The sequence below is a fragment of the Zophobas morio genome, unplaced genomic scaffold (genome assembly GCF_036711695.1).
Source record: "Zophobas morio isolate AGI-343-1 ecotype UQ-CSIRO unplaced genomic scaffold, CSIRO_AGI_Zmor_V1 ptg000011l, whole genome shotgun sequence".
Lineage (NCBI taxonomy): Eukaryota > Metazoa > Arthropoda > Insecta > Coleoptera > Tenebrionidae > Zophobas > Zophobas morio.
In genome coordinates, this window is record NW_026972116.1 from 1,275,570 (window position 1) to 1,302,382 (window position 26,813).

At 33.9% G+C, this 26,813-nt stretch overlaps 2 protein-coding genes and 1 long non-coding RNA gene across 4 annotated transcripts; 2 read left to right on the forward strand and 1 right to left on the reverse strand.

The window, feature by feature from the left end:
• The first annotated feature begins 55 nt into the window (after window positions 1–55).
• LOC135126630 (aminopeptidase N-like) lies at window positions 56–26,813 on the forward strand. 2 transcript variants are annotated; one of them, XM_064052668.1, is made up of 10 exons: window positions 56–333; window positions 19,725–20,338; window positions 20,395–20,550; window positions 20,601–21,096; window positions 21,146–21,384; window positions 21,429–21,796; window positions 23,145–23,622; window positions 23,674–23,844; window positions 26,327–26,543; window positions 26,595–26,813. In XM_064052668.1, exons 1-10 carry the CDS (start codon window positions 136–138, stop codon window positions 26,742–26,744), a joined length of 3,087 nt encoding a protein of 1,028 aa, XP_063908738.1. In that variant the 5' UTR covers window positions 56–135; the 3' UTR covers window positions 26,745–26,813. The 2 variants fall into 2 exon arrangements, with proteins under 2 accessions (XP_063908738.1, XP_063908739.1); XM_064052669.1 differs by having other exon boundaries at window positions 57–333; window positions 21,435–21,796.
• LOC135127423 (uncharacterized) lies at window positions 12,675–13,395 on the reverse strand. Its single transcript, XM_064053863.1, has 2 exons — window positions 13,003–13,395; window positions 12,675–12,948 (listed from the first exon to the last, which is right to left on the reverse strand). Exons 1-2 carry the CDS (start codon window positions 13,117–13,119, stop codon window positions 12,709–12,711), a joined length of 357 nt encoding a protein of 118 aa, XP_063909933.1. The 5' UTR covers window positions 13,120–13,395; the 3' UTR covers window positions 12,675–12,708.
• On the forward strand, window positions 23,854–26,256 carry LOC135126631 (uncharacterized). The gene is made up of 2 exons (XR_010280102.1): window positions 23,854–25,422; window positions 25,466–26,256. It is a non-coding gene; the product is annotated as an uncharacterized LOC135126631 (long non-coding RNA).

Below are 26,813 nucleotides of genomic sequence, written 5' to 3' on the forward strand. Positions count from 1 at the left end.
GTAAATATTGAAACATCTTATTAATTTGTAATCATGTGATTTCGCGTATAGGTAGGAGTACGTTAGCACTTCACCTGCAACAGTCGTACTGAATGCACGTTTTTTAAATGAAAGTGAATTAGTGAGTGTTTAAAGATGGGACGAGGAGGAGTTGGTTCCACAAGATCTGAATTTTTGGCTGAAGAATCTATCGACGATATTCGATATCACAGGAATGGGGGCTGTTTCGTCACCACCAAAAGGGCTATATCGTTTGTGCTTATAGCAGTACTGTCACTACTTCTAGTTGTGATACTGATGTACTACTATGGACCAAATCGGAAATTAGAGGAGGTATTTTTTATTTATTCGTGCAACAGTTACGTAATGGAAGAATAATGTATGTGAATTTAACCGTAAAGTACTTGCGGTACTAACAAATAATAAACAAAAAAATTATCACAATTAAAAATATTTTTCGGTCAAAAGTCGTAGCAAAGCAATGAATATTTGTTAGTACTCGCCTTGTTTGGTATCACATTTAATTATTATTGGACTATATTGGTACAAAAATGATTCATCATCAATTATCACGGTTGTCATTAATAACCTTCACTGCTTTTATTATTGTGTTTATATGTATTGACTGTCTATTTTGAAAAATGTTCGAAATTTCGCCGGTTTAAAGGCCACTATTTAAAATGTAGTGGCATATAGGTGTCAAGGTCTCCATGCGATTTTTTCCGAAGGTTTTCTATTGATGTTACGTGTATGAATTGAGGTAATTTTTCAGGAATTTTGATTTCAGACAGGAAGTACTTTACAAATGGATAATTTTGTTTTTCTTGACATGACATTGATTGTTATGTAATAAAATTTAAATTGATAAACATGTTCCTTTATTAATAATAATTGGTAGATATCAATTAAATCTTTAAGGTGTCTATTACTACACTATGTGCACAGTTTAAACATAGCTATAGAATTTTAAATTGCACATTTTGTCGTGCTTCTAATAGCATATTGTTGTTTAAGGTCACACACTAAATCGAATTTTATTATTTCTCATGTAATGAACCCAATGCAAATAAAAAGAAACATTTTACGATGTAAATTTATTGACTGGAACGTTTTGCTGTAGGTATTTGTTTTTAGCTAAATATTTGTAATTTTATTGCCTACTTCTGTGATTTTTTTGATTTATTTTTTGCGCGACATTTTGAGTGATAAATGACCGAAAAAATGATTATAATGAAGAAGTTTTCATATTGATAAAGAGATGCAGATTATTGTTTCAAGTTCTGTGTAATTTCGTTATTTATCTGTCGTCATTAGAATATGATATATTAGATGTTTTGAATTTTTTATTATATGTATATGTAACGAGAAAAAAAAACTTCTAGAACTAACTAGAAAAACGAACAGTTTTTAATTTTATTAATCTATCATATGTATATCCCACATTGTTTGTTATGAGTCACATTAATAATAATAGTTATAATAATGAAGAATACAAAATGTGTAAGGTGAGTATAGTGGCCGCCAAAATATAGTGCGTTTATGGCTTTGGTTTTTTAAGTATTTTACAGCGGAACATAAAATTCGACAACTGCAAACTCCGGCAGGTGCCACGGTCGAAGAAATACGCAAAGGGCCGCAGTAAAAAAATTTTGTTTTTAACAATTCATTTTTAAAATATATGAGAAACAAGGTTATTGCTTAATTACTAAGAAACATACCTGTATATACCTGGGTTTCTTTTACCCAGAAATGTGTCGCTAGTGTAGACAAAATTATTTCTAGAAACATATCTTATAGTTAATTCGTTACAAATCTACCTGGATGTTTTCAAACGCAAAGTCGGGTGGTGAAAGGGTGAATATTGAAGGATAAATATTTCAGCACGGCTTTAAAAATTTACTTGCCTCTTTTACGGTTTCTCCACAGGTTGTATTTTCCTGTGTGTCGGTTTTGCCTTCTGTGTGTTTTCTTTCTTGTAATCAAGCAGTCTTTTTTAACACTCTGTTATTTTGAGATTATAGGAAGGACCGATTTTATTTTGAAGGAAATAATACAAAAAAGGAGTTACTAGAAATTCTAAAAACTCGAGACTATTGTAAACAATACAAAATAGACAAAATGGCTCAGGACCAAGAACGTCGAATAGAATAAGTTACAAATGTATAATCGTAATCGACGAGTAAAGGTGTACAGATACTCGGGTGAGAGATATGCATCGTGTAATATTGTGAGAACAGTGGAATTTGGTGGAGGATCCGTGATTGTCTGGGGTGGTGTATCATTGGAGGCGCGTACGTACAGAACTTGTTACAACTGGATGAGCACTTAATGTGTACAGATAGATATTGGAACCATATGTTGTACCTTATGCCCCATTTATAGCCGACCAATTTCTTATTATGCAGGATAATATTCGTCCGCATATTGCTGGAACTGTCCGCGACTACCTTGAAGAGACTAATATTACGACAATGGTCGGGCCTGCAAAGAGTCCGGATTTAGTTAAATTCCATACAGCATGTGTGGGACAATTGGGACATCTTAGGAAGATGGTTAAGAACTTCAGACCAGCGATCAAATACACTAGAAGAAGTAGGAAACAGGTTAATAAAAATTTGGACCAATTTTGATAAACGAAATTTGAACAGACATTGTAAACATTTGACCAAGATGTGAAGCCGTTATCAGCGCCAGAGGTGGCAGTTTACGAGGCCAGTAAAATCTAACTTTTCGGACATAATGCGTACAATATATTTTGTTACAATTGTAAATTAGTAAGTTTTCCACTTTTAACTAAAGAATTTATCGTTTTAAAACCTGCGATGGGTTCTGAAATAATAATATTGAGCCAACAAAAACTTTTCAATTGATGCTTCTGTCTACGATTTTTCGTGATTTTCGGTTTGAAAATGAGCGAGGAAAGTGATGTAGACTGTGAAAATATTATTAATAAGGTCGCTAAAGCGTATTGTGACAATTTGATATCTTCTGTGTAGCGAGAAATGATGTATTTGAGTCATGGTGTAATGAAAAAAAATGAAACAGATAACTGAAGCAGTAGCCTTTGTGTACATTGGAGAAAAAAGTAAAATTTGTAAACCATAAACCTCGAGAAGCTACCATTCTAGTATGCCGAAAACCACACTCAAATGGAAACCAGACGTAGATATTATTACGATTTTCGTTAATTTAAAGTCCACGTGGGTAAACTCAACAATTTATTTGCACAGCGATTATGTACAAAATAATTCGGGTGCAACTTGGCTAGACTCTGTTTTGACTGAACTGGCTGAATACGCATCATTCCCGAATGTGGGCTCTACTTAAAGCCATACTTCCCCCTTCCCTTCTAGAAGTTCCGCAGTCGAGGTCTTTCTGGATTACCCATCGCGACTTCCTCTTACAGGTTTTTCTTTAGCGAACGCAGCCTGGCCGCTGTCACCGACGATGAGTCAACATCGTCGTACATACCAGAACCTATAGGCGTCGTACTGGGGCGGCATATGGGGTGACTCCGTAACACTGCCCTCTCCTTAGTTTTGATGGTCCCGATCAGAAACATCAGTGGTGTCACTGTCGTATTTTATGAGGCGGCTTAAGTGAACAATCTTCATTTTCGTTTTCGGCCTTTGTCGAATCCTGTAAACGACATCATTGATTCTCGTCACGACAGTATATGGGCCTTCCCAGTCTGGTGACAACTTCGGGCAACGACCATTTCTTCTTCGGGGGTTATAGAGCCATACTTAATCTCCTGCCTGGAACTCTACTGAGTTGTCCGTAAGATCGTAACGTATCTTCATTCTACCACTCGCCACCCTATTCTTGTGGTGCAGCATTTCGTGAATGCTCGGCAGTTTCTCCTGTAAGCCATCGTGGTAGCCTTTGACATTCTTCCTGTATTTGTTCCCTTCTTCGGTCACTGGGAGGGGACCCGCTCTATCTCCTGCTGTTCTTCCAAAAAGCGAACTGACGTTCTGTGATTGCATCGGCCTTCTCGCCGTAATCTTAGGTCTTTTAACCGCCGCACAGGACCTACACTTCTTGCACCAGCTCTCGATGTCTTTTCGGCAACACACCCAGTAGAATCTCTCCCTAACTTTGGAAAGCGTCTTGTTTATTCCAGAATGAGCACCAGAACCTCCGTTGTGCATTTCTTGAAGTACTTTCTTGGTTCTAATGGCCGGAACCACCAACTGCATTGTGACATGCCTTCCATCCGGACTTTCCCAGGGTCCTTAAGCAACCTGTTCTCGACATGCAAGGAATCCATAATGCCTTGAAAGAAGGTGACTCGTCTGGTGTTTTCGACCAGCCAGATCGTTCTATCACATTTTCCTTCCATTTGAAGAGTGGCCCTATATCCTCGTCTTCCTCCTTTCTACACCGAGCTGTAGTCCATTCATCATTTTCTACGACTGCTTTCTTCCTGCTCAACCTCGTCGTAGTGTTTGCGGTTCTGATAAGCGATCAATCTTGGAGGCTTCGCTTCAATACACTGCTGATTTAGCTTGAAGAGCAAGACATAGGACTTGCCTCACTGGATCAACTGTCAATCCATGGCGGCTATTCAAATCCCTTCCCCAAATTAAGTCATCTTCCATGGTAGCTACCACAGCCCGATGTCTTATTCTCAGCTGACCAATACCGATTTCTACCGATGCTTCGCCCATGATCGGCGTCGACTCTCCAGTTACAGTTTTCAATCTGATCGTTTCGGGTATAGTTTGTACATCTTCAGCTCTCACGAGTCATTTACGTACAATTGATACCTCAGCGCTAGTATCGATGGTGATTGCTGCTGGATTTTCGTAAATCTTCCACGGTATAATTGAACCACTACTTCTGGTAAAACTTCTTATTTTCACTTCACTGGCGACCTTATTCTCATCAGCGACTATGACTACTGGCTCTTTTTAGATATAGGTAAGATCTCTGTTGCGTGTTTTTTCTTGGAACTGGTGATCGAGCACGACAATTGCTTGTGTCTCTGGCGTCCTCACCTATAGCATTCCACACTTTGCTTACGAGACACAGCATTCTCCCGTCTTCGAAAGAAGCCAAATATTTGACAGTTTCTCTAGCAGCTTCTCTATCTTGTTGTTTTCTTCTTTCTCTCTTCCTGCCACGCTGACTTTGTAACACGTTCTTGAGGAACTCTACGCCGCCTCCACTTCCAGCGCACAAATAAAGACATCGAATGATGTTTGATACCCTGATAGTTGTAAGACCTTCTTAACTTCAACGTCGCGAATGCCACTTAAGATTTCTATCGCAAGTCTCCCTGAATAATCATCTAAAAAAAATATAGACGTGTATGAGATGCGTTTGAAGTTAAGTTGGATTTAAGCTAATTCAGTCACTAATATATGTAGTTGGATTCATGTATGTTTTTACACACGTGACCAAAAGCTAACGTCCGAATTAATAACTGTCACTTTGTTGTAATTAGTCAAAAAGATGATAATGTTCATAAGGTCAACATGACACAAATGTTTTTCTGAGAATATAATTCATGGATCACATGACCCCATTTCTTCCAATAGAATTTGTCCATGCCCTTAGTTACATGTCTATCACAGCGATAATAATTTTATTGCCTTATTGTGGTTTGTTGCTACCTAAATTTAAAAACTGTCAAATTTGACAAATTTAAATTTTTTTTTATTTTTCTGTCGATTATGGCTTGCCAACGTTGGGGGCAAGCTCAAAACGAGGAAATTGATGCTATTATCGAAAAATCTGTGCCTCGCAACACCGTTGTTAACAAACAAAGCCAATGGCGTCAGTTCAGAGAATTTTGTGAAGCAAAGAATTATAAAATTGACGCCGCTTCAACCATTCCAGAACTGGCAACAATTTTGAAGGATTATGCTGTGAATATGAGGCGTAAAGATGGCACAGAATATAAAGAGAGTGTGATTAAAACAATGTGGAATGGAACAGCGAAAATTTTGCGAGAACATTTTTTTAAGGATTACAAAATAAAATTCAACCCATTTGAAGATATTGAATTTATAGAAGCACGAAAAGCTAGAGATTCCAAACGTAAAGAACTCCAACGTAAGCCGGAGAAACGTAAGATTAGCTCATCAGCTTTTACATTAGATGAACATAACAAAATTACCAAATTCTGGGATGAAAACACACCCGAAGGGTTACAAAAAAAGTTTTATGTTATAGTTTCTAAAGAATTGGCCTGGAGAGGCAATGAGGCTGCATATGCGATGACATATCACATTCAGATTGAAAAATCTAATACGGGGGATTTGACAGGACGTGTGGAATACAATCCAGTATTCACGAAGACCAATCAAGGAGGGAGCAAAAGTTGTGCTTCAAGCAAATGGTTAATTAAAAATTCAGATGAAGATGTATGTCCAGTTCGCTTATATTACAAAATATTAGAGAAGCGTCCCAAAAATGTAACTACTGATCGTTTCTTTTTGACTGAGAATCCTAATTGGCGTCTAGAGAATTCACATTCATCTATGAGAGGTCATTCTTCAAAAGAAACAAACTCTGAAACAAATAATATCAGAATTTCTACTTCTACGTCTTTGGAAAATCAACCAAGAGTTGTTTACCAAAACTGTACTTTTAATGTTAAAAATATGTATTATAGTTCTCATAATCGTCTTGATCAATAAAAATTTGTATTTTGTTGCAAAATTTTCGTTGCGTAACTTTTATGTGGTGATGTTCATTCATTATATTCTCATGTCGAATATAGCTCGTGATATGATTAATAATCGAAGATATGGCTCGTGAAACCGAAGCAGCACATTCAACTCGTGCTTCGCACTCGTTGAATCTGCAGCTCGGTTTCACTCGAAATATCATCGATAATAGCGTGTTTGCGCAAAACATTTTCTTATAATTTTTTTCTTATGCTTACACTTACCCTTATAACTTATGTCTTACAATTATAACACTCATAATCGTTACATCTTATATTGACAACAACATAATTTTTTTACAATGTCAATCAGTGTCATTTAGAACTCTAATTATGTCACAACTGAAAAAGAAACTCTTTTTGTATTAACTGATACACTGAGTAGTTCTGAACATCTTCTATATTGCCACAAGTTGCCAAAATTTCTAAATAATTCATGTGCAAAATTAATTAATTTACGTGTCAGAAAGTCAGTTCTGCTTGCCAATGTAAGGTCCTAAACCGTCAGCATAACTGTTACAATTATGCTTATAACTATAATTATAAATTATAAGTGTAAGCATAAGGTAAACTGCATAAGAAACTGTTTTGCGCAAACATGCTAATAAATAATCATATCACTTGTTATATTATAACTGAAAGTATTTCATAGTTATTACCACGGCCGAGTAGATAGAGAACGCTTGACGCATTATATGGCCGTCCCACTCCGCATAAAATTAGGTTCTACGAAAGTAAGCCTTGACGGCACGAAAAGGGGTGCCATTAGCGTGTTTGCGCAAAACATTTTCTTATAAATTTTTTCTTATGCTTACACTTATCCTTATAACTATGTCTTATAATTATAACACTCACAATCGATACTTCTTATATTGACAATAGTAGATTTTTTCTACAATGTCAGTCAGTGTCATTTAGAACTTTAATTAGTTATGTCGCAACTGAAAAAGAAACGATTTCGATTCTCAGAGAGGGAACGTATAAGATGTTTGAATGCATTATTCGACCTTCTTTGCGAGACTGAATTTACAAACGAAGAAGATGTGTGGAAAAAACTTCATGCAGTCGTAAGTGAAGACGAAAGAGAGCGCTTTCAGAACTGTAGCTTCAAATTATTAAAAGATCATATGTTGGAACGAGTAATAAAATTTAGAAAATTTGATGCCGACGAAGCTACAGAAAGTGGGAAAGAACGGATACAGACTGAGTGGGGCGACGCTGTTAGAAAACTTCTGACTGTCTGGTCGCAATATGAAGATGTGGCACAAATTGACATAGAAAATAAAAAAAATGAACGGGGTAAAAAAAGATGCAGTGGCCAAAAATTCGACGAGGTTATGCCTGCAAAAGCAATTCGCCAAGCTGCTCTGCAAAGTTTGGACAATCCTATTGAAAGTTGTAATAGTGAACAAATATTAGAAACAGAAGCCACTGACGTGGACAATGAAATATTTTTTCACACTGTTGACGATTTTAATGACACTGATATTGATGGTGAGCGTGGGGGTCGTGAAGGGTTCAACCAAGAATCTAGCAGGGTTTATACAGCAGCAGCACGAAAGACGAGAAATGGAACTAAAGATGGAACAAGTTTTTCATATTTAATTGAAAAAATGAAACGGGAAAGTCAGCTACAACAAGAACAATTAAGATTTAAAGAAAAGCAACATCAAGATAATATGAAAATTCAAATAGAAGAGTTGGAATTCAAAAAAGCTAAACTTGAGTTCGAACAGAAAAAATGGCAAGAGGAGGAAGAGGGCCGTAAAATAGAAAGACAAAAAAATGCAATTTTAAACAGATTTTTGGAAAACATTTTAACACAAAATTTAAATAATAAAAATCTGACATAATTTTTGAAATAATTACAGCTTTTAAATGTTTATTTAATAATAACATATTAATTAAAGGTAACTGTTTGATTAAAAAGAAATTATTGAAAATATTCCATAATATCTAGTGATTCTATATCGAAGTATCGAGAAGTTGTGCTTCCATAAAAACATGTATGCGCATTCGTTAGTAATGCAGCCACAATATAATACTGACCTATTGGTTGCAGAAAAAGTTTTTGATTTTTTTTTAAATCAACAAACGCAAATTGCGTTGTTATTTTACCAAAACTCCATTCTACGCATTGGCGTATTTTGGACATTTTGGTATTAAACATTTGTTGCTGCTCTGTTAAATTATGATTAGAAAATGGTCTTATTAATTGTTGCACTAATGGATACCCTTCGTCTCCGTATAAACAAAACTGTGGGCAATGGAGCTTCATTTGCTCTAAGATTTTTGAATTTTTAAGGATAAAAGAGTCATGTCGTCTGCCAGAATACGGAGGACTTAAATGTAAAATGATACCGTTTGGAACGGTGATTGATTGAAATTTCAGACAATGTATTCTTTTATGCCCGCTGTAAACTTCTTTTTGAAATTTTGATGGTCTACAAATTGCCCGGGCAGTACCATCGATAAACCCAATGCAATTTCTTAAAGGAGCACCTTTCTTATGTACGAAGGCAGCCACCTCTGCGAGAAAACCTTGCGTTAACCATATGTTTTTATCAAAATTTAATAATAACTTGGCCCATTTCTTGAATATAAAAGTAACAACAAACTTTAAAATTTTACTGATTGACGAAAAATGTAATCCAAATTCATTTTGCAATCCTTTTAGTCTGTTTGGGTAAGAAAATCGTCTTAAAACGAGACATAATCCTGCAAGACCTATAAATGAAGAGTGTTTAAAAATACGGAATTTCTTCTCGATTGTAGATAATAATAAACCTTCAATGACATGACCATCTGGTGTAACCCATTTTGCAGGCATTTGCAAAGCTTGATGTAATTTAATTATATGTTCTTTTTCAAATCGAAAAAGAAAACGAAAGTTTTCTGGCGGAATGCTATTCATGTTGAATTTAACACACGTATATGAATAACGCTTTTCTGTTAACTCTTTTTGTATTAACTGATGCACTAAGTAGTTCTGTACATCTTCTGTATTGCCAAAAGTAGCCAAAATTTCTAAATTATTCATGGGCAAAATGAATCAATTTGCGTGACAGAAAGTCAGTTCTGCTTGTCAATGTAAGGTTCTAAGCCGTCAGCATAACTGTTACAATTTATACTTATAACTATAATTATAAATTATAATTGTAAGCATAAGGAAAACTTTATAAGAAAAGGTTTTCGCAAACATGCTATTTATTCATTTCCGTCGTTGTGATTACAGTCGTTGCATAACAACGCAGGTTCGAATGCTGCTGCAAACGGATTTTTTTAATATTGTTAATTTTATTTGTATTTGTTGTGATAAAAGTGCAATAAACTTCTAAAAATCACTACATCCACGCCTTTGACATCAGTGTTGCACCGTATGTCAACATTTCAGATGAACGTCTGCATAGGCTGAATGTAACATTTCAAAATTATATTGACGACATTCAGTTGATTTCGGCCTGCAATGGGTTCGAAGGGTTAAGCAATGAAACTGCACAGGCACTGAAATTTATTGCAAAAAGTGCATTTTTGTGTTAGTCCAGTCAAATTAGCGATCAACCTCGGAATGAGAGATAATAAGCTGAATTTTCGTATATACCTTCATTTTAGCGTTCTAAAAGTTGTCTCAAAAGTCTCATAAAATCTCGTGTCTGCGTCGTAAGTTATTCAAGGTCAAAGGTGAAGAAAAACAGTTTTTTGCGATTATCTCGGTTTCTATTGCTCCAATGATGTTAACATCTATTATCGTAATTGTAAAGCACAAAATTTGGGACAAATTTTATTTGAAACATTTTTTCATGCGCTCAATCGTTTTTGAGACAGAGGGCAGTGAGCGCGCAGCGCTCATCCATACGTACTGTAATGCAATCAACCGTGAATATCTGTGAATACTACCTTTAATTTTGAATAATTTGTATTATTTATCAGTTAATACATTGCATTTAATAACATTTTACATATTTTCAATACATTCATTTAATGATAATGATACTTACCTACTTTGTGGAATTAAAAACTCTTTAAATGAAATACTTATTGTATGTATATCTTAATTTATTGAAAGTAGATTTTAAGTAGAAAAATAATTAAGTACTTTATCTTTCAAATGTGAAAGTTTTTATATATTAGATAATATATTATACTTGTTATATTATTATACATCTAAAAGTTATATTAATTTTTTCAAAGTAAAGATTTAAGGAAGTAAAACGAGTTAATGTATTTTAATTTTATCTTTGTTCAGTACCTGTACATTTCTTACGATTGAAATTGAATTGCAGTGAAAATCTAGAAATCTTTAATAATTTAAAGAACAAAAGTATTAATTTTCTTCTTCTTCACCGTCATCTTCTGGACGTTCGGGAATTTCTGTTTCATCGTCATCATCTTCGGTGCCCTGAATCGTTGTTTCCAGACCTTCCAGTTATAATCATGATAGAAAAATAAGTATTTAAAACTTTACACATTTTAAAGATATAAATAAATTGAGATATACAATAAATATTTCATTAAATGCGTTTTTAATTACACAAAGTAGGTAAGTATTATTCAATGAATATGTTGAAAATATGTAAAATGTTTAAATACAATGTATTAATTGATAACTAATACAAATTTTTCAAAATTCAAGGTAGTATTCATAGATATTCACGGTTGATTGCATTACAGTACGAATGGATGAGCGCTGCGTGTTCACTGCCCTCTATCTCAAAAACGATTGAGCGCATGAAAAAATGTTTCAAATAAAATTTGTCCCAAATTTTGTGATCTACAATTATGATAATAGATGTTAACATCACTGGAGCAATAGAAACCGAGATAATCGCAAAAAACTGTTTTTCTTCATCTTTGACCTTGAATAACTTACGACGCAGACACGAGATTTTATGAGACTTTTGACACAACTTTTAAAACGCCAAAATTAAGGTATATACAAAAATTCAGCTTATTATCTCTCATTCCGAGATTGATCCCTTTTTTATCCTAAAATGACTGGACTATGTGTAGAGTTCCTCCTAAAGGATTTTACTATGTCTTAATTCGGACATTTAGTTCTAACGCCTTGGAAGCCACATTTTCACACATCCGTATAAAGGAGGTACAAATACGCAACTGATGCTCGAGCTGCTGAATGTGGTCTACGACAAATTTTACGATGTGGCGTCTTAAAAGCTTCAGCATCAGATAACACTGCAGGTCCTATAAATCATATTAGTCATAATCAATTTGGAATTAGAAGATCTACAATTATTGGTGTACATAATAAACATAATGAAGACTTACTTATGCTTGATGATTTAAATTGCAAATTTTATGGTTTATCTAGAAACGAAGTACCAGAAAACAATCTTTATTCTGCATCTGTCGCTTTTTTGGCTGGATACATAATTCTAAAAGTATAACAAAAACATCGATGTGACGGTTGCATTTCACCGTTAGTGTCGACCACAATACCGGGACCTTTAATGCAATTGATCACGCTACAGGATCGTGGTCGATTACTCTACCCAGATAAACTATTTGTGGGTCTAATAAAAAAAAAATAGCTGACACAATACAGGCAACTTTACCATATTTAAGATATGAGAAGACGTGTGGTCAGCTTATCAAAATTTTGCAACCCAATTTAATCAAAAATCCTTTATTGGGTTGTGAGCTGCACCAAATGCACCTGAGTGCGATAATCATTGCAACAGCAGCAAAACCAGTATTATCCAACATTTGCGTGGGCAGAACATGTTCTCTGAAAAGAAAATTAGTAGATAACAAACCTTTAAGCAGAAAGTTCTAAAACTTTCTAAACAATAATAAATCATTTCTACTTGCCCTTTTCTAGTTTATTTATGTGTTTTCTTTTGGCACATGAATGTTGACAGTGACACCTAAAATATTTACTTGTTGACAATGACCACGATGACAATTGTAATATTTAAACTTTTCATGAGATTGCGCTACATTTCGTACCTGACAAAAATTTTTAAAAACCCGGAGTGGGACGGCCACATAACGCGTCAAGCGTTATCTATCTAGACGACCGTGGTTATTACAAAACTGTATCTATGGGATTTCTTGAACCTACTGTTTTTACACATGTCATAAATTGTGCTGCGGATTTCCATTTTTATAGGCTTAGGCAGGTCTCTTGTTTTCGGCGGTTTCCGATTGGGCCTTGATTTTGTTGGACTGGGAAGCACGCCCAGTCTTTCTTTTCGAGTTTCAATCTTCGAAACCGTTTGGCGAGTTTCGCCTAGAGCATCTGCAACTCGCTAAAAATTTGAGCGAAATTATTAATCATGAACCTTCAAGTGGTTTTTCCTTACTTGTTTTATAGCATTTAATGAGATTAAAGGACCACCGTTTTCCTTATCAAGAGCAAAATACTCTTTAAAGTTGAACACCATGTCCTGGGCATGAGATCTCAAAGGTTTGCTAGGCATGTTGTAGACGAAACACGAACAAGAGACACGATAACAAAACAGAAAATAGGACAACGAAACAAGAATACTAACAACCAACGAAATTTACGAAGAACTGAATAGAAAACTTGAAACTGAGAACAACGAAAAACTGCGATTAACCACTCTGAGTAAAACCAAAAATGACAGTGACGCTTGATGAAAAATCCATGAATTATTAGATTGACTACATCAGTGCCTGTCGCACGATGTGGACGCATTAATTATGCATTTTATCTTTTTATAATTCAAGGAACTTTTTGGAAGACGTCGAGCGTAATTTGGACTAATTTCGGTAGACATACTATTTGTCTGACTTTTCGTTTTTGTAATCCTTAAAACAAAGATTCCCATGGTAGGTGCTGTCTGAGCTTGTATGATACTTTGGTCACGTGTGTAAAAAGATACATTAATTCAACTATACAGCGTGTTATTAAAAGCTATGTACAAAATAAAATCAGCAATTGGTCTCGAAGTATGGGTGCTAAAAGTGAAAAAAAGTTCAGGTAAAAGTATTCTCCTTTTAGAGATAAAAATTATTAAAATATATGTCCAAATTCGTTGTACGCCTCTGATAAAAAGATCATCTTTCGCTTCTACAGCAACATTTTAGAGCCGGTTGCATAAACGCAAATCAAATTTAATCTCTGATTAAGAACAATTGTAACTATGATAATAACAATCGTTACTATGGAGTTAGTCAGAGATTAAATTTGATTTGCGTTTATGCAACCGTCCCTTTGTCTTGATAAAAGTTTTATTATTGTTACAGTTGCTAGGATTTATTAAAATAAATTAATTTTACCTATTTATCCTTCAGTGGCGTCTAAAAAGGTTGGATAAAGGTTAATTTTCCCCTTATAATTTTGATAACACAAAATAAGTTTTTCAGACAGATCAGTTTTAATTAGCCATTAACTATAAAGTTTTTGCAAAATTTCAAAATAATCGGTTTTGTGCGATTTGTATTCATAACTTCTGATTAGCGATTTACCTAGTTCACAAAATCTTAAAGCGTGTGCAAAATTTTCAAAGCAATCACTTTCGCAGTTTCAAAGTTGAATTGTAAAACTTTTTTATATAATTTTGAACTTTTTATAAGAGACGTGCAAGTGCTAAATTGAAAATAAGATTGGATTAATTAACAGTAGCTAGAGAATAAACAATTATTTTGCACATTTTAGATACAAGGTGTTTTAAAATGATTTTCATCTTTGGAATTTATTTAAATGTAATTCTTGTAGTGCCGCTCGGACGGTACTGCTTTTGAACTTCCGCCAATAGTGTCACTTTAACTTGTCAATCAATAATACAGTGTCAATCACTTTCAATATTTATTCAAAACTTTCAAATTAATAAGTAATTAATATATATATATATATATATATACCATACAAGAAAACACTTTCATTTTTGAAGTTTATTTTCGAAGTGGACGCTTAATAAACGGAGATAGGCAATATTCAATTCCTGAATACAAAGCACACTTTCTACTAAAATTTCCCAACAAAAATGTTGAAGATCATCGCGTCTGCCAAATTATAGTCAGATTTCAGACAACAGGAAGCGTATTAAAAGGAAAATTGACTGGGAGGCCACAGACAATTGAAAATGTCACGGAATAAGTGCAGACGCTTATTGAAAAAAATCTCCATTCATCATTACGTCGTCTATCAGTTCGAACTGACGTGTTTTTCAGATCAGTAAGAAGGATTCTGAAAAACCGTTTGCACATGCATCCATATAAAATCACCCTGGTGCAAGAAATTTTACTACTAGATCACAATAGTCGGATGCAATATTGCAACTTCTTTCAGGAGAATTTAAACAACGACAACGTTTTTGATCTTGGCTTCTTTTCGAGTGAAGCGTGGTTTTACTTGAGCGGTTATGTCATCAAACAGAATTACCGAACATGGAGTGTCGTCAATCCACATAATTTCATTGAGGACCTTTTACATCCCGTAAAAATTGGAATATCGTTAGCCATAATCACGTCGAAGAATAATTGGGCCAATATTTTTTCACAGTATCTACCATTAATGGGCAACGTTACAAGCAACAACTGTTGGAGCATTTTTAAAACAGATGCATCTAGAGGAATTTGAAAGTGGTTTCTTCCAACAAGATGGAGCTACAGCTCATACTACTTGAGAAAACTTAGGATTTGTTGAAGAGTTTTTCCCTGGCCGAGTTGTGAGCAGAGGTACTTGGCCAGCCAGGTTCCCAGATCTTACTCCACTAGTCCTCTCTATAGTTTTATTCATCAAAGACCAGGTCTATAAATAATGTGGAGGAATTAATAGAACAAATTACCTTAATATGCGATGACACATTGCACCACATTTCCATCAAAATGAAACGTCGCAGTCTGGTTTTATGTATGACGAAGTGGTCACTTCGAACACTTGCTGTAAAATTGACAATAAGAACTTTCGCCCTTTTTCATAGCCAAAATAGATTATTTTTCTTTTTAAGGGTGTTTCTTATAACTTCTGTAGAAACGTTAAAAGTGCGAAAGTGAGAAAACGTAAAATCGTTGTCCTTTGTGCCTACTTGTGCCATGTGCAATATAAGATCGCCAACTTTGAAGAAGAAATTTAAACAAGCAGAAGAATTAAACAGAGATTCAGTTAGCCTTATCCCTCCAACGATCGAGTTGTCGTCGATATCTACATTATTATCTGATCACTTTTCCAGTGTATTTTGTAGTTATGCAACCAACAATTACGATTACCTTATAATCGTTATCTTCGTCATTGATTTCGTGAAGCGGTATTTTTTAATTTGCATGGAAAATCCAGAGGTGACTATATGAAAATGTTTTTGAAACACCTTGTAGGATTTATTTAGCAAACTTTAAGATAACGTCATCAAATATTTGATGGGGGTGAACACACAAACTTTTACGATCTACTCAATATTTTTAAAACACATCTAAAATTTTACAACATCTGTCCAGTAATTTCTGAGATTACTGGATTACTATGAAACGTCGAGAAAACACGAAATTAGCCGTTCGTCAAATAAACCTTTTGTAATAATCTAGCGAACGTCCGGAAAGTAAAAAACCAAAATAATCTGTAACCTGTAACTGCATTATTTCCACTAATAGATATTTATTTTCAAACGTCATATAACTGACACTTATATGACGTTCTTACCGGGGTTTAAGTGTCATTTCTATGACAGCGTTTTTGAGCGGCGTATAAATAGAACTTATACTCCGCCGGCGTATAAATAAAACATTTATACTCCGCCGGAGTATAAATATGTGAAAATCATAGTGGTTGTCAACCATAGTAATCATGGTAAGTGAAATCAAGGCAAATCCTTAATGAAGCAAGAAGATAGGAAATAATCATTTCAAAAGAAGATTAATCGTTTGAAAATAAAATATTGTATTTCATTCGGAGTTTAAGTGACTTCATGTGACGGAGTATGAACGATTAAACGCCGAGCGATAGCGATCCGAATTAAGTACATAAAAGTCACATAAAGTCACTTAAACTTCGAATGAAATACAATATTTTATTTTCAAACGATTAAACTTCTTTTGAAATGATTAATTCCTATCTCCTTGCTTCATTACGGAAGTGCCTTGATTTCACTTACCATGGTTACTATGGTTGACAACCACTTTGATTTTCACATATTCATATATACAGGGTTAGTCACGAGAGAATTACTTCTGAAAATTATTTTTACGCAACCCAAAATACTAATACCCTCTACTACTTGATATTATCTGAATTTAAAATGAAATGCCTAATCCATGATTGCTTTGACTTTGGAAGTGTCACTTTGACGTTAATTAATTTTTAACATTTTTTTTCATCGTTGACTCGCCTCTAGAGCCCCATTGGATCGACGACATACAGTCAGATCAATCTGGGCTATACTGAAGCCGTAAGTGCTCTACCAATGTTGTTCGCCGCTAATGTGCATGTGTTAATTTGCCATCTCTGCGTCACCTAGAGCCTATTCGAAGTGCAAATCTGCAACCTCTGGACTTCTTCGGCCATCCATTTACAAAAAAGCCGTAGCATCCCCCCAAAATGCCCAACATTTTCAACAGATTAGTAGTTAAATTATTTACTTACTTGTTTGAGTTTGTGTTGTAACCTTTGAATAAAATGCCGTAAAAGGAATTTTTAGAAATAATTTTCTCGTGATTAATCAGTTGCAAAAGATCAAGAGGCACACTGACAAATTTATTAGCGGCGCCGGAGGAGATTTCCGACTGGCTGTGGTACCACCATGGACACACGCGTAACCTCATTTTCCACAATTGTCAAAATGAGATTGCCAAACTCAAAGCAATCATGGATTAAGCATTTCATTTTAAATTCAGTTAGTATCAAATGGTACATGGTATTCGTATTTTGGGTTGCGTAAAAATAATTTTCAGAAGTAATTCTCTCGTGACTAACCCTGTATATACTCCGGCGGAGTATAAATGTTTTATTTTGTTTTTGTTACATATATTTTGTAAATATGGTTGGAAAGGTAATTTTGTGCTGAACAACTCTTAAAAGAGATAATATATCCATGTCGTCAAAAAAAAATTATTCAAATTTTTATTGTTTCCGGTGAACAATTAGAAAAACTGAAGTGAATTCTAATTTTACATAGAAAAACGCGCAAGAAGCACAAAAAAAATGTTCCATAGATTTCTGTCGACAGATATTTAATCATGTCTATGAATATTTAACCTGCCTAGAATATGTAGAAGGATCTAACTCTCTATAAAAGCCTCATGTATTCGGAAAGAATGGATACTTGGGTCTTTGTCTTAAATCTTTCTTCGACCAATACTTGATTTCTCGATGAAAAAATTATCAGCAAAGAAATTTAAATGAGACATAATTTGTGGAACGTTTGTTTTCTAAAAATTCACTGATCACTAATTGATTCCCAAGTAAATTTTTCCATATCATTCAAATCGGCGTTGAACATTTGATTCTTCATTCGAATTTCAAGCCCAATGAAAATTCCTAAATATAGAAAACGTATATAATATGAAAACTGAAATTCACTGTAATCTTTTAATTTTTACCTTGGTTTATTTTAGCAGAAGAAAGCTTAGGAAATATTGTTTTCAGATGTTGCAATGCTTTCTTTCTTGTATTTCACTTCCATAAGAAGCACATATGATTATTATATCCAGATTGGAAGCCAGTTACTAAAGCTACAATTTTTAAATCGCCTATCAAATTGCATCCAAATTTTTTGTCGTTAATACAGTTTAGCAAGTGTTGAATATTCTCATATGTTTCTGCAGTTTGTATGGAGTATGTAGTCGGCAGTACTAGATATTTATTCCCATTATGCAATAGTACACCTTTAACTGGAACTATCTATGAACAATCTCCAAAAAAAATTTTTTTGACGACGTAGGCATAATGTCTGATTAGATAGTTATTCAGCACAAAATAACCTTTCAGAATACATTTTCAGAATGATTGTAACAAGAAATTTTTCTAAAATTGTTCGACTGTGTAATTAATGAAAAGAAGAATTCCAATAACTACTAATAAACCAGCTGCATAAAGGATAACACAGTAAGAATTCGTTGCAAAAGTAACTGGTGCAACAAGTGATACTCTATCTAGATTATGGGAATTTAATACCTATACTAATACTTCAGAGGATTTGTACTGTACTTGACAGATACATATGATATGATACGACACTGAGACCATAAATTATTGCCACACTGAATTGCGGCTAAATCTACACCTCCGAGAGTGTAGTTTATTCCGTAATTTATATTATAATACACATATCTCCCCAAAACTTTGACATTAATGACTATTAAGTTTTGCCTGCGACTTTATGATAACACCTAACATTTCGCAGTAATCACTCCAATAGTTTCGGAGATTAACGTAACTATATAATAGATACAGTATTTCTAGAAATATTTGGAAACAGTTGATCACTCAGCTTAATTTCACAGTGGGATGTAAATACCCATACCATAAAGTATAAACCATACCATAAACCAAAACCTTGTGCCTCGTATCAAAATTCTGCACTTCTCTGCATGCAAGGCGCACTCAGAAAATTGTTTAGAGCAAATATTTCACAGGAGTGTGCCACTGAAAAAAAAAAAACAAAAAAGTACAACTTTCTAGGAACTGTATAATAAATACCGAAATCAACCTCCGAATGAGCACTTATCACGAATGCATGCGGGCATTGTCTTATCAAGAATTTGTAGCTAGCTTATGTCTTGCAAAACCTTTCAAACGGTGAGGGTAGTATACCCTTTTATCCCTCAAAATGGTTTTCAGCTTTTTCAAGAATATTGAACATGTACAGAAATATTTTCAACAGAAGTTTTCGTTTGACACCCTATATTTGCCGTTCTAGAGTGTGGAAACTAATAAAAGTGTGATAAGCATGGGTAATGCTTCAAAATATTTATTTCGGAATAGGTACATTAATAATGTTTTGTATTTTTTATGTACATTTATTTCGCATTACTCGCTTTAACTAATATTTATTTATTTTTGTATAGTATTTATACTTTCGGTAGGATTTCAGTTTGAACAATGTTTTTCAATTAATTGTGTTTTCAGCTTCGAGATGATATGAAAGACATCGAAGAACTCATTAACAAAACAATTAATGAAGAAACCGAAGAAAATATTCGACTTCCGACAACCCTCAAACCTGTACACTACCGTATACGAATCTTTCCAATTTTAGACGAATTCTCACCTGACAATTTCACATACACAGCAGATGTGAAAATCGTTGTTCGATGTTTAAGCAAAACGAACAAAATCATACTAAATGTTGATGACTTAGATATAACAGAGCACAACGTGACAGTATCCACTCTTAAAACGACAATTTTAAGATACGAAAATTTAGCTAAAGAGGAAGAAAGTGATAACGATCAACCCGAAATCTACCAAAAAAACAGCACGCTTCATAATAATACCATTATTGTGGTTGATAATAACGAAGATAATTCCACCGATGAAATTCTGATAGGAGCAGAGAGTACCCAGCTTGTTATTCAAGAAGTTTATAAAGAAGAGGAAAACTTTAAGTTAATTATAGTGATGAGAAATCTTTTGGAGGTAGATCACAACTACACCATTAATATTAAACTGACAAGTAACATCACAAACAACTTGGCGGGATTTTATAGAACCAGTTATAAAGATCTGAATGGGCAGTCTAGGTGAGCAGTATTTTGTAGTATTAAGAAAACTCATTAGCATTACTATAAATTTTTAGATGGATTGCTACCACTAATTTTCAACCAATCGGCGCTCGGCGCGTGTTTCCTTGTTTCGATGAGCCAAATTTTAAATCCCAGTTTGAAATCACCATAGCCAGAAGAACAAACATGACAGTACTTTCTAATATGCCCCTTCGTGAGACTGAACCGATGTAAGTAAAACATATAACGTATCCATTTAGCAGCTCTTTACTTGTTTTAGTACTAACGCACCTGGATGGGTTTGGGATCATTTCGAAACGTCTCTTCCAATGTCTACTTACTTGGTAGCTTTCACTATTTGTGATTTCCATAACCTGAGAAGTACTTCAACAGCGGCTGGACCTGTTATCAATATCTGGGCCCCACAACGAGATCTACCAAGAGCGCGTTACGCATTAGAAGCAGCCCAGAGTATACTTGTCTTTTTAGAAGATTATCTAGGAATTAAGTATCCTCTTTCAAAAATTGATCTGTTGGCAGTACCAAACTTTCCAAGAGGAGCAATGGGATCCTGGGGAATTTTATCTTTCAGAAAATCTGCCATTCTTCTAGAAGAGTATTCGAGGAATTGGGAAATCAAACAACATATTTTCATTAAGCTGGCACATGAACTCGCTCATCAGTGGTTTGGAAATCTTGTTACTATGAAGTGGTGGAACGACCTATGGTTAAACGAAGGAATTGGAAGTTTCATGGCAGAAGTTGTACAAAGCAGTGTAAGTTTTATGATTCAGTCGTTAAAAGCAGTTTGACATTTCTTTGTAGTTGAAACCAAGGTGGCAGACTAGCAATGATTTCCCTTTGCGAGTGATGTATAAGAGTTTTAATTTGGATAGTTTGAAGTCGACACATCCAATTCAAACTGATTTTACTAAAACTGTGCAAATTGAACAGATTTATGACACTATTATTCAAAGTAAGGCAACAAGTTTGATTCGGATGTTGAACTATACTTTAACTAGACCTGTGTTCAGACAGGGTTTGCAATATTACTTGAAGAGTTTGTATGTTGGTAATTTTTAGTAAGAAGAGATTTTTTTGCATTTAGTTATAGATCATTCAAGTCAACTGATCAGAATACCTTATGGAAGTCATTGACGGACATTGCCAAAAATCATTCGGTTCTCCCAGCGGATGTTACTGTGAAAACTTTTATGGAATCGTGGACTAAACAAAAAGGGTATCCTTATTTAACTGTAGATCGAAATTATGAAAATGGGGAAGCCATAATCACTCAGCAGATTTTTATCCAAGATAACATTAACAACAATACCCTTTGGTATATACCGCTAAGTTATACAACTACAAATGATGTCATCAAATATGCATGGTTAAAAAATCAAAGAAATATTACTTTAGCAAATATAACTGAAAATGGAAATTCATCCTGGGTTTTGTTTAACGTTGACCAAGCAGGTGAGCATTAAGAATTTTATTCAGTCGTTGACACATCAGTATCCAATGCGCCCATTTTTGATTAGATTTCTCTTTCGCCCTTTTCTGTACACATGTATTTTTCAAGGTACCAGTTTTCTGTTGATAACTTCGAGTGCTAGAAAGTCGAAAACATGAATCTGTAGATTTTTATGTATGACTAGCTTCTCGCCCGCGGCTTCGCTCTCGTAGACGATTCGTTGTGCTGAAGAGCATTATTACCAACCTTTAAGTAAAAAATGTGTTGAAGGGCAAGTTTCAACTAAAAATCGCCATAAAAATATTTTTCACCGCACAAACTTTGTCACCTCCTTTCATCTTCTGAGTGGTGGAATTGCGAAAAACTCTGAAATACGTGTTTCATTATTTGTGTTGAACAACATTGTTTCATATAAAAAATTAAATTTACAATAGAAATATTTTTCCCATACAAACTTCGTCACTACTTTTCCATCTCCTTAGGGGTTGAATCTCGGAAAATGCTTAAATACGTATTTCATTATTTTTGTTGAAGAGCATTAATACCAAATTTCACGTAAAAATTTAAATTTACAACAGAAATATTTTTCCCATACAAACTTATAGCCACCACTTCTCACCCCCTTAGGGATTGAATCTTAGAAAATGCTTAAATACCAGTTTCATTATTTGTGTTGAAGAACATTAATACTAGGTTTTAAGTAAACATTACCATAAAAATATGTTTTCCCATACACACCCCTTTTTACCACCTTAGGGGTTGAATCTCGGAAAATGCTGAAATACGTGTTTCATGATTTGTGTGAAGAGCATTAATACGAAATTTCACGTAAAAATTTAAATTTACAGTAGAAATATTTTTCCAATACAAATTTTACCACTCCTTTTCACCCCTTTAGGGAATGAATTTCGAGAAATCCCTTCTTAAACGATGCCTCCAGTATAAAATGAACATCCTCTCCAAATTTAAAATTTCTATCATTAGTGGTTTGGGATGGGACATTCCTTTTTTTTATGTATGATTGAAATCACATTTGTCGATATTCTGTAGGAGTAGTTTGCTAAAATTGTTGGAAATGTCAACATATCATGTGAATTGTTAATTTTTATATCACTTTAGTTTGAAACCGAAGACGCAAAAGTAGTACGGCATTAATGCATTTTTTGCGTTCTATGTACGAAAATTTTTGTTGTTTTCGGTATAAAATCTTTATCACAGTGTAAATTTCCTTTACACTTTTAGTTTATATGTATGTTATATTTATAGTAATCTTCGAAAAATCTTTATAAACCAATTATATTCTAAGAGAATATTATTCATGTGTGCCAGAACTTTTTTCATATTTTTTAGGATACTTTCGTGTAAATTACGACATCTATAACTGGAAGCTCTTAATCCAACAACTGTTCCACAACCCTGGAGAAATCCCTGTGGCTAGTCGTGGTCAACTGATTGATGATGCTTTCGAATTAGCTCAAATGGACATAATAAATTACAGCATTCCGCTAAGCTTAACAAAATATTTGACCAGAAAAGAATCAAACTATAGTCCTTGGCTCACTGCTCTAAATAGCTTGGCGGAGATCAGATTCATCATAAACAATTATGAGTACACTGGAGCTTTTGAAAAATACATGACAAATCTCATTAAATACAAATTTGATTCTCTTGGTACAAAAGAAAAAAACAATGAAAGCCAAAATGATAAAATTTTGAGATGGAAGTTGATACAAGTAGCATGTGAGCTTAGGTTTGAGTCGTGTTTAAAGTGGGCACAAAGTGAATTTTCGACTTGGATGGAACAGGCTGATCCAGACAATAAAAATCCGTAAGGATTGCAAAATACTGTGCAGACAATGAAGTAAAAAAAACATTTTAGGATACCGTACGAGTATCGCTCCACTGTGGAATGTATAGGGATTAAGATAGGAAGCTTGAAAGAATGGGACTTTTTGTGGAATAGGACTTTGTCACCGCAGATTTCAACGGCTGATTTGAAAACTGCTTATTTGAGTTTAGGATGTACCCATGATCCTTGGCTTATAAATAGGTGAGTTAAAAAAGTTACTACATTTAGCAATAAACAGAAGAAAATTTATGTGAACTGGGATCTCAAAAGTAAAAACGCTATGGTTATAAAAAATCAGATTTAGCAAGATTTTATACTTGTAAAATTACTTTATCTTATCCACCATGTATAGTAAATTTTGACAAGCAGTAATGGTTAAAAATTATTCCTACCATAATACTATGTTATATTAGTTTATAATCCCGCATTAGAAACGAATGTCATACGCTATTTTGTGGTCGAAGTAGCTATAATGGAACCTCAATTCCAATTTCAAATCTCAATTCTATTTTCATTTATAATAACATAACAAGTGATATGATTATTATCGATAATATTTCGAGTGAAACCGAAATCTGCAGATTCAACGAGTGCGAAGTACGAGTTGAATGTGCTGCTTGGGTTTCACGAACCATATCTTCGATTATTAATCATATCACGAGTTATATTCAGATATAATATAACAAGTGATATGATTATTATCGATAATATTTCGAGTGAAACCGAGCTGCAGATTCAACGAGTGCGAAGCACGAGTTGAATGTGCTGCTTCGGTTTCACGAGCCATATCTTCGATTATTAATCATATCACGAGTTATATTCAACATGAGAATATAATAAATGAACGCATTTTTTGATAATAGAGTTCATTTCGTCGTTTTGAGCTTGCCTCCAACGTTGGCAAGCCATAAAAGACAAAAAAATTTATGAAATTCTAAAATTCGTCAATTTGACAGTTTTTAAATTTAGGTAGCAACAGACCACAATAAGGCAATAAAATTATTATCGCTGTGATAGACATGTAACTAAGGGCATGAACAAATTCTATTGGAAGAAATGGGGTCATGTGATACATGAATTATATTCTCAGTTTAATAAAAATAAAAATGACAATTTATGACGTTTTTTCAAACAATTTCAATGTTTCGTGAAAAATCCCTAGTGTACTATTTTGTTTCCATGACACCTCTTTATGGCACTATAAATCGTGTAATAATGAAATCGTGCCGTAATGTGACGGATTATAAACAAATTGTAGTGTGACAAAAGGCAATTATCAGACTACTCGACCACAAAAAATATTATTTGACTACATTGTAACATAGGTAATGCGCTTGCCAATTGGACGTAAGATTACCGTAATAATATAATAACATATTCTTAGTAACATCAAATATTTTTTCTATGTTTAGTTCGTATTATTCTAATACAGTGTGATTAATTTATCTGTTCACGCCACACATTTTACTTTCCATAAACGACTTCGTCTTAATTTAATTTAATTAATAAATAACGTGTAGACAGCAATAATTGGTCCAAAATTATGATAAATTAATCCTAGCAGTCAAATTATTTTCAACTTTTGCTAACAGTGTTTTCGAATTCCGAAAAAACCACCGATATGCTTTTAACTTTTGGAAAAGTCTGATGGAACTTTCGATGCTGCCGTTCGTCTACATGTCAGATGATACAATTCCTTCTAACCAAGCATTTAGAAGGCTCGAAAAAAACTTACGAGCAGTTGATCAATTTAAGAAAACTAAAGTTAGACGTCCTACAGTAAGTACGCCAGAAAATAAAGCTTCCCTGATTGAAATTATAGATGATAAATCCTCACCGTGTGTCAACGGCCGATCGCAAGACAAATGCAGATTATTCAGAGTTCGGTTTTTAACATCCTGAGGGCAAATCGATTTCACCCATGCCGTTTCAGCCTTTCCAATTCAAAATCAAGATCTTTTGCGCGAAGATATTTTGAGGACTTATTATAGGATACCTATTTATTTATTTTCTTTTCTTTATATTCGTTTAAGGAGTGAAGAAATTACGTTCTATTTTATTTGAATTTTGCCATTATTAGTTCCTTGAGGTCATTGTTGTTGTTGCATTTACTATGATTGCTAATTTAAAAAGATTAATAGACTGATCAAAGTTGCTTAAGATATGTGTAATCTGTGTGCCTACACGAAAGTTTTAAAGATAAAATAATCACCCTGTTAAATATGTAGTAATATTTATAATATATTCGAGAAATCTTATAGAATTATATTTATTTTAAAATGTTAAACACATGCTCATTTTTCATGAGATGTGTTATATATTTTTTTGAAATGTATAATTTGATGATGAGGCAAATCATATATCTGTTACTCTGATTATCATTTTTGTGCACATGTTTCAGTAGCATCTCTAGTAGTCACCTTAGAAGTTAAGATCACGTAACATATGTATGAGGCAAATGAACGACATTAATTTAAAAAAAAATGGAGCAGTTTGTACGAGTATTGTTGAAATGAAAATGATCTTTATTACATATTTAAAAATCTGTCGAAAATATGTTACGTACATAAATATTGTGTTTTACATATTTAATAAATATTTTGTGCTACTGGGGATAGTTGGATATATGTATATGTTATAATATAATATCATAAATAATAATAGATACTTAAAAAATTTGTAGGTACCTCGAACTTTCTTTAAGTGGCAACATCACCTTAGAGTATATTCCATACGTTTGGGAATCTATTAATCATCTTGTAGGCATTCGAACAGGCTTTCACTTTTTGAGATTAAACTGGGAAAGAGTGTACAAAACATATGAAGATGTATATTTGGTGTTAAACTCAATATGTCAAGATTTCCTAGCTTATCTGTCGACGGAGATTGATCTACAAGATGTAAATGCTTTTTAGTCCTTCTTTGCAATAACTGAACACATTTTTTTTTAGTTGACACAGTTTTACAAACTTCATCAAAAAGATTTAAAATCAGTAGCAAGTCTAATGCAGGCAGCTGTTGATGCTATAAAAATCAGAATCAGTTGGAGAGAGAGACATCTAAATTCTGTTGCAGAATGGTTAAACGTAAATGAAAATTAAATTCATTAAACTTAAGTTTTGTAATATATTATTGTTAAAATAATTTAATAAAGATTACTTAAAAAATTG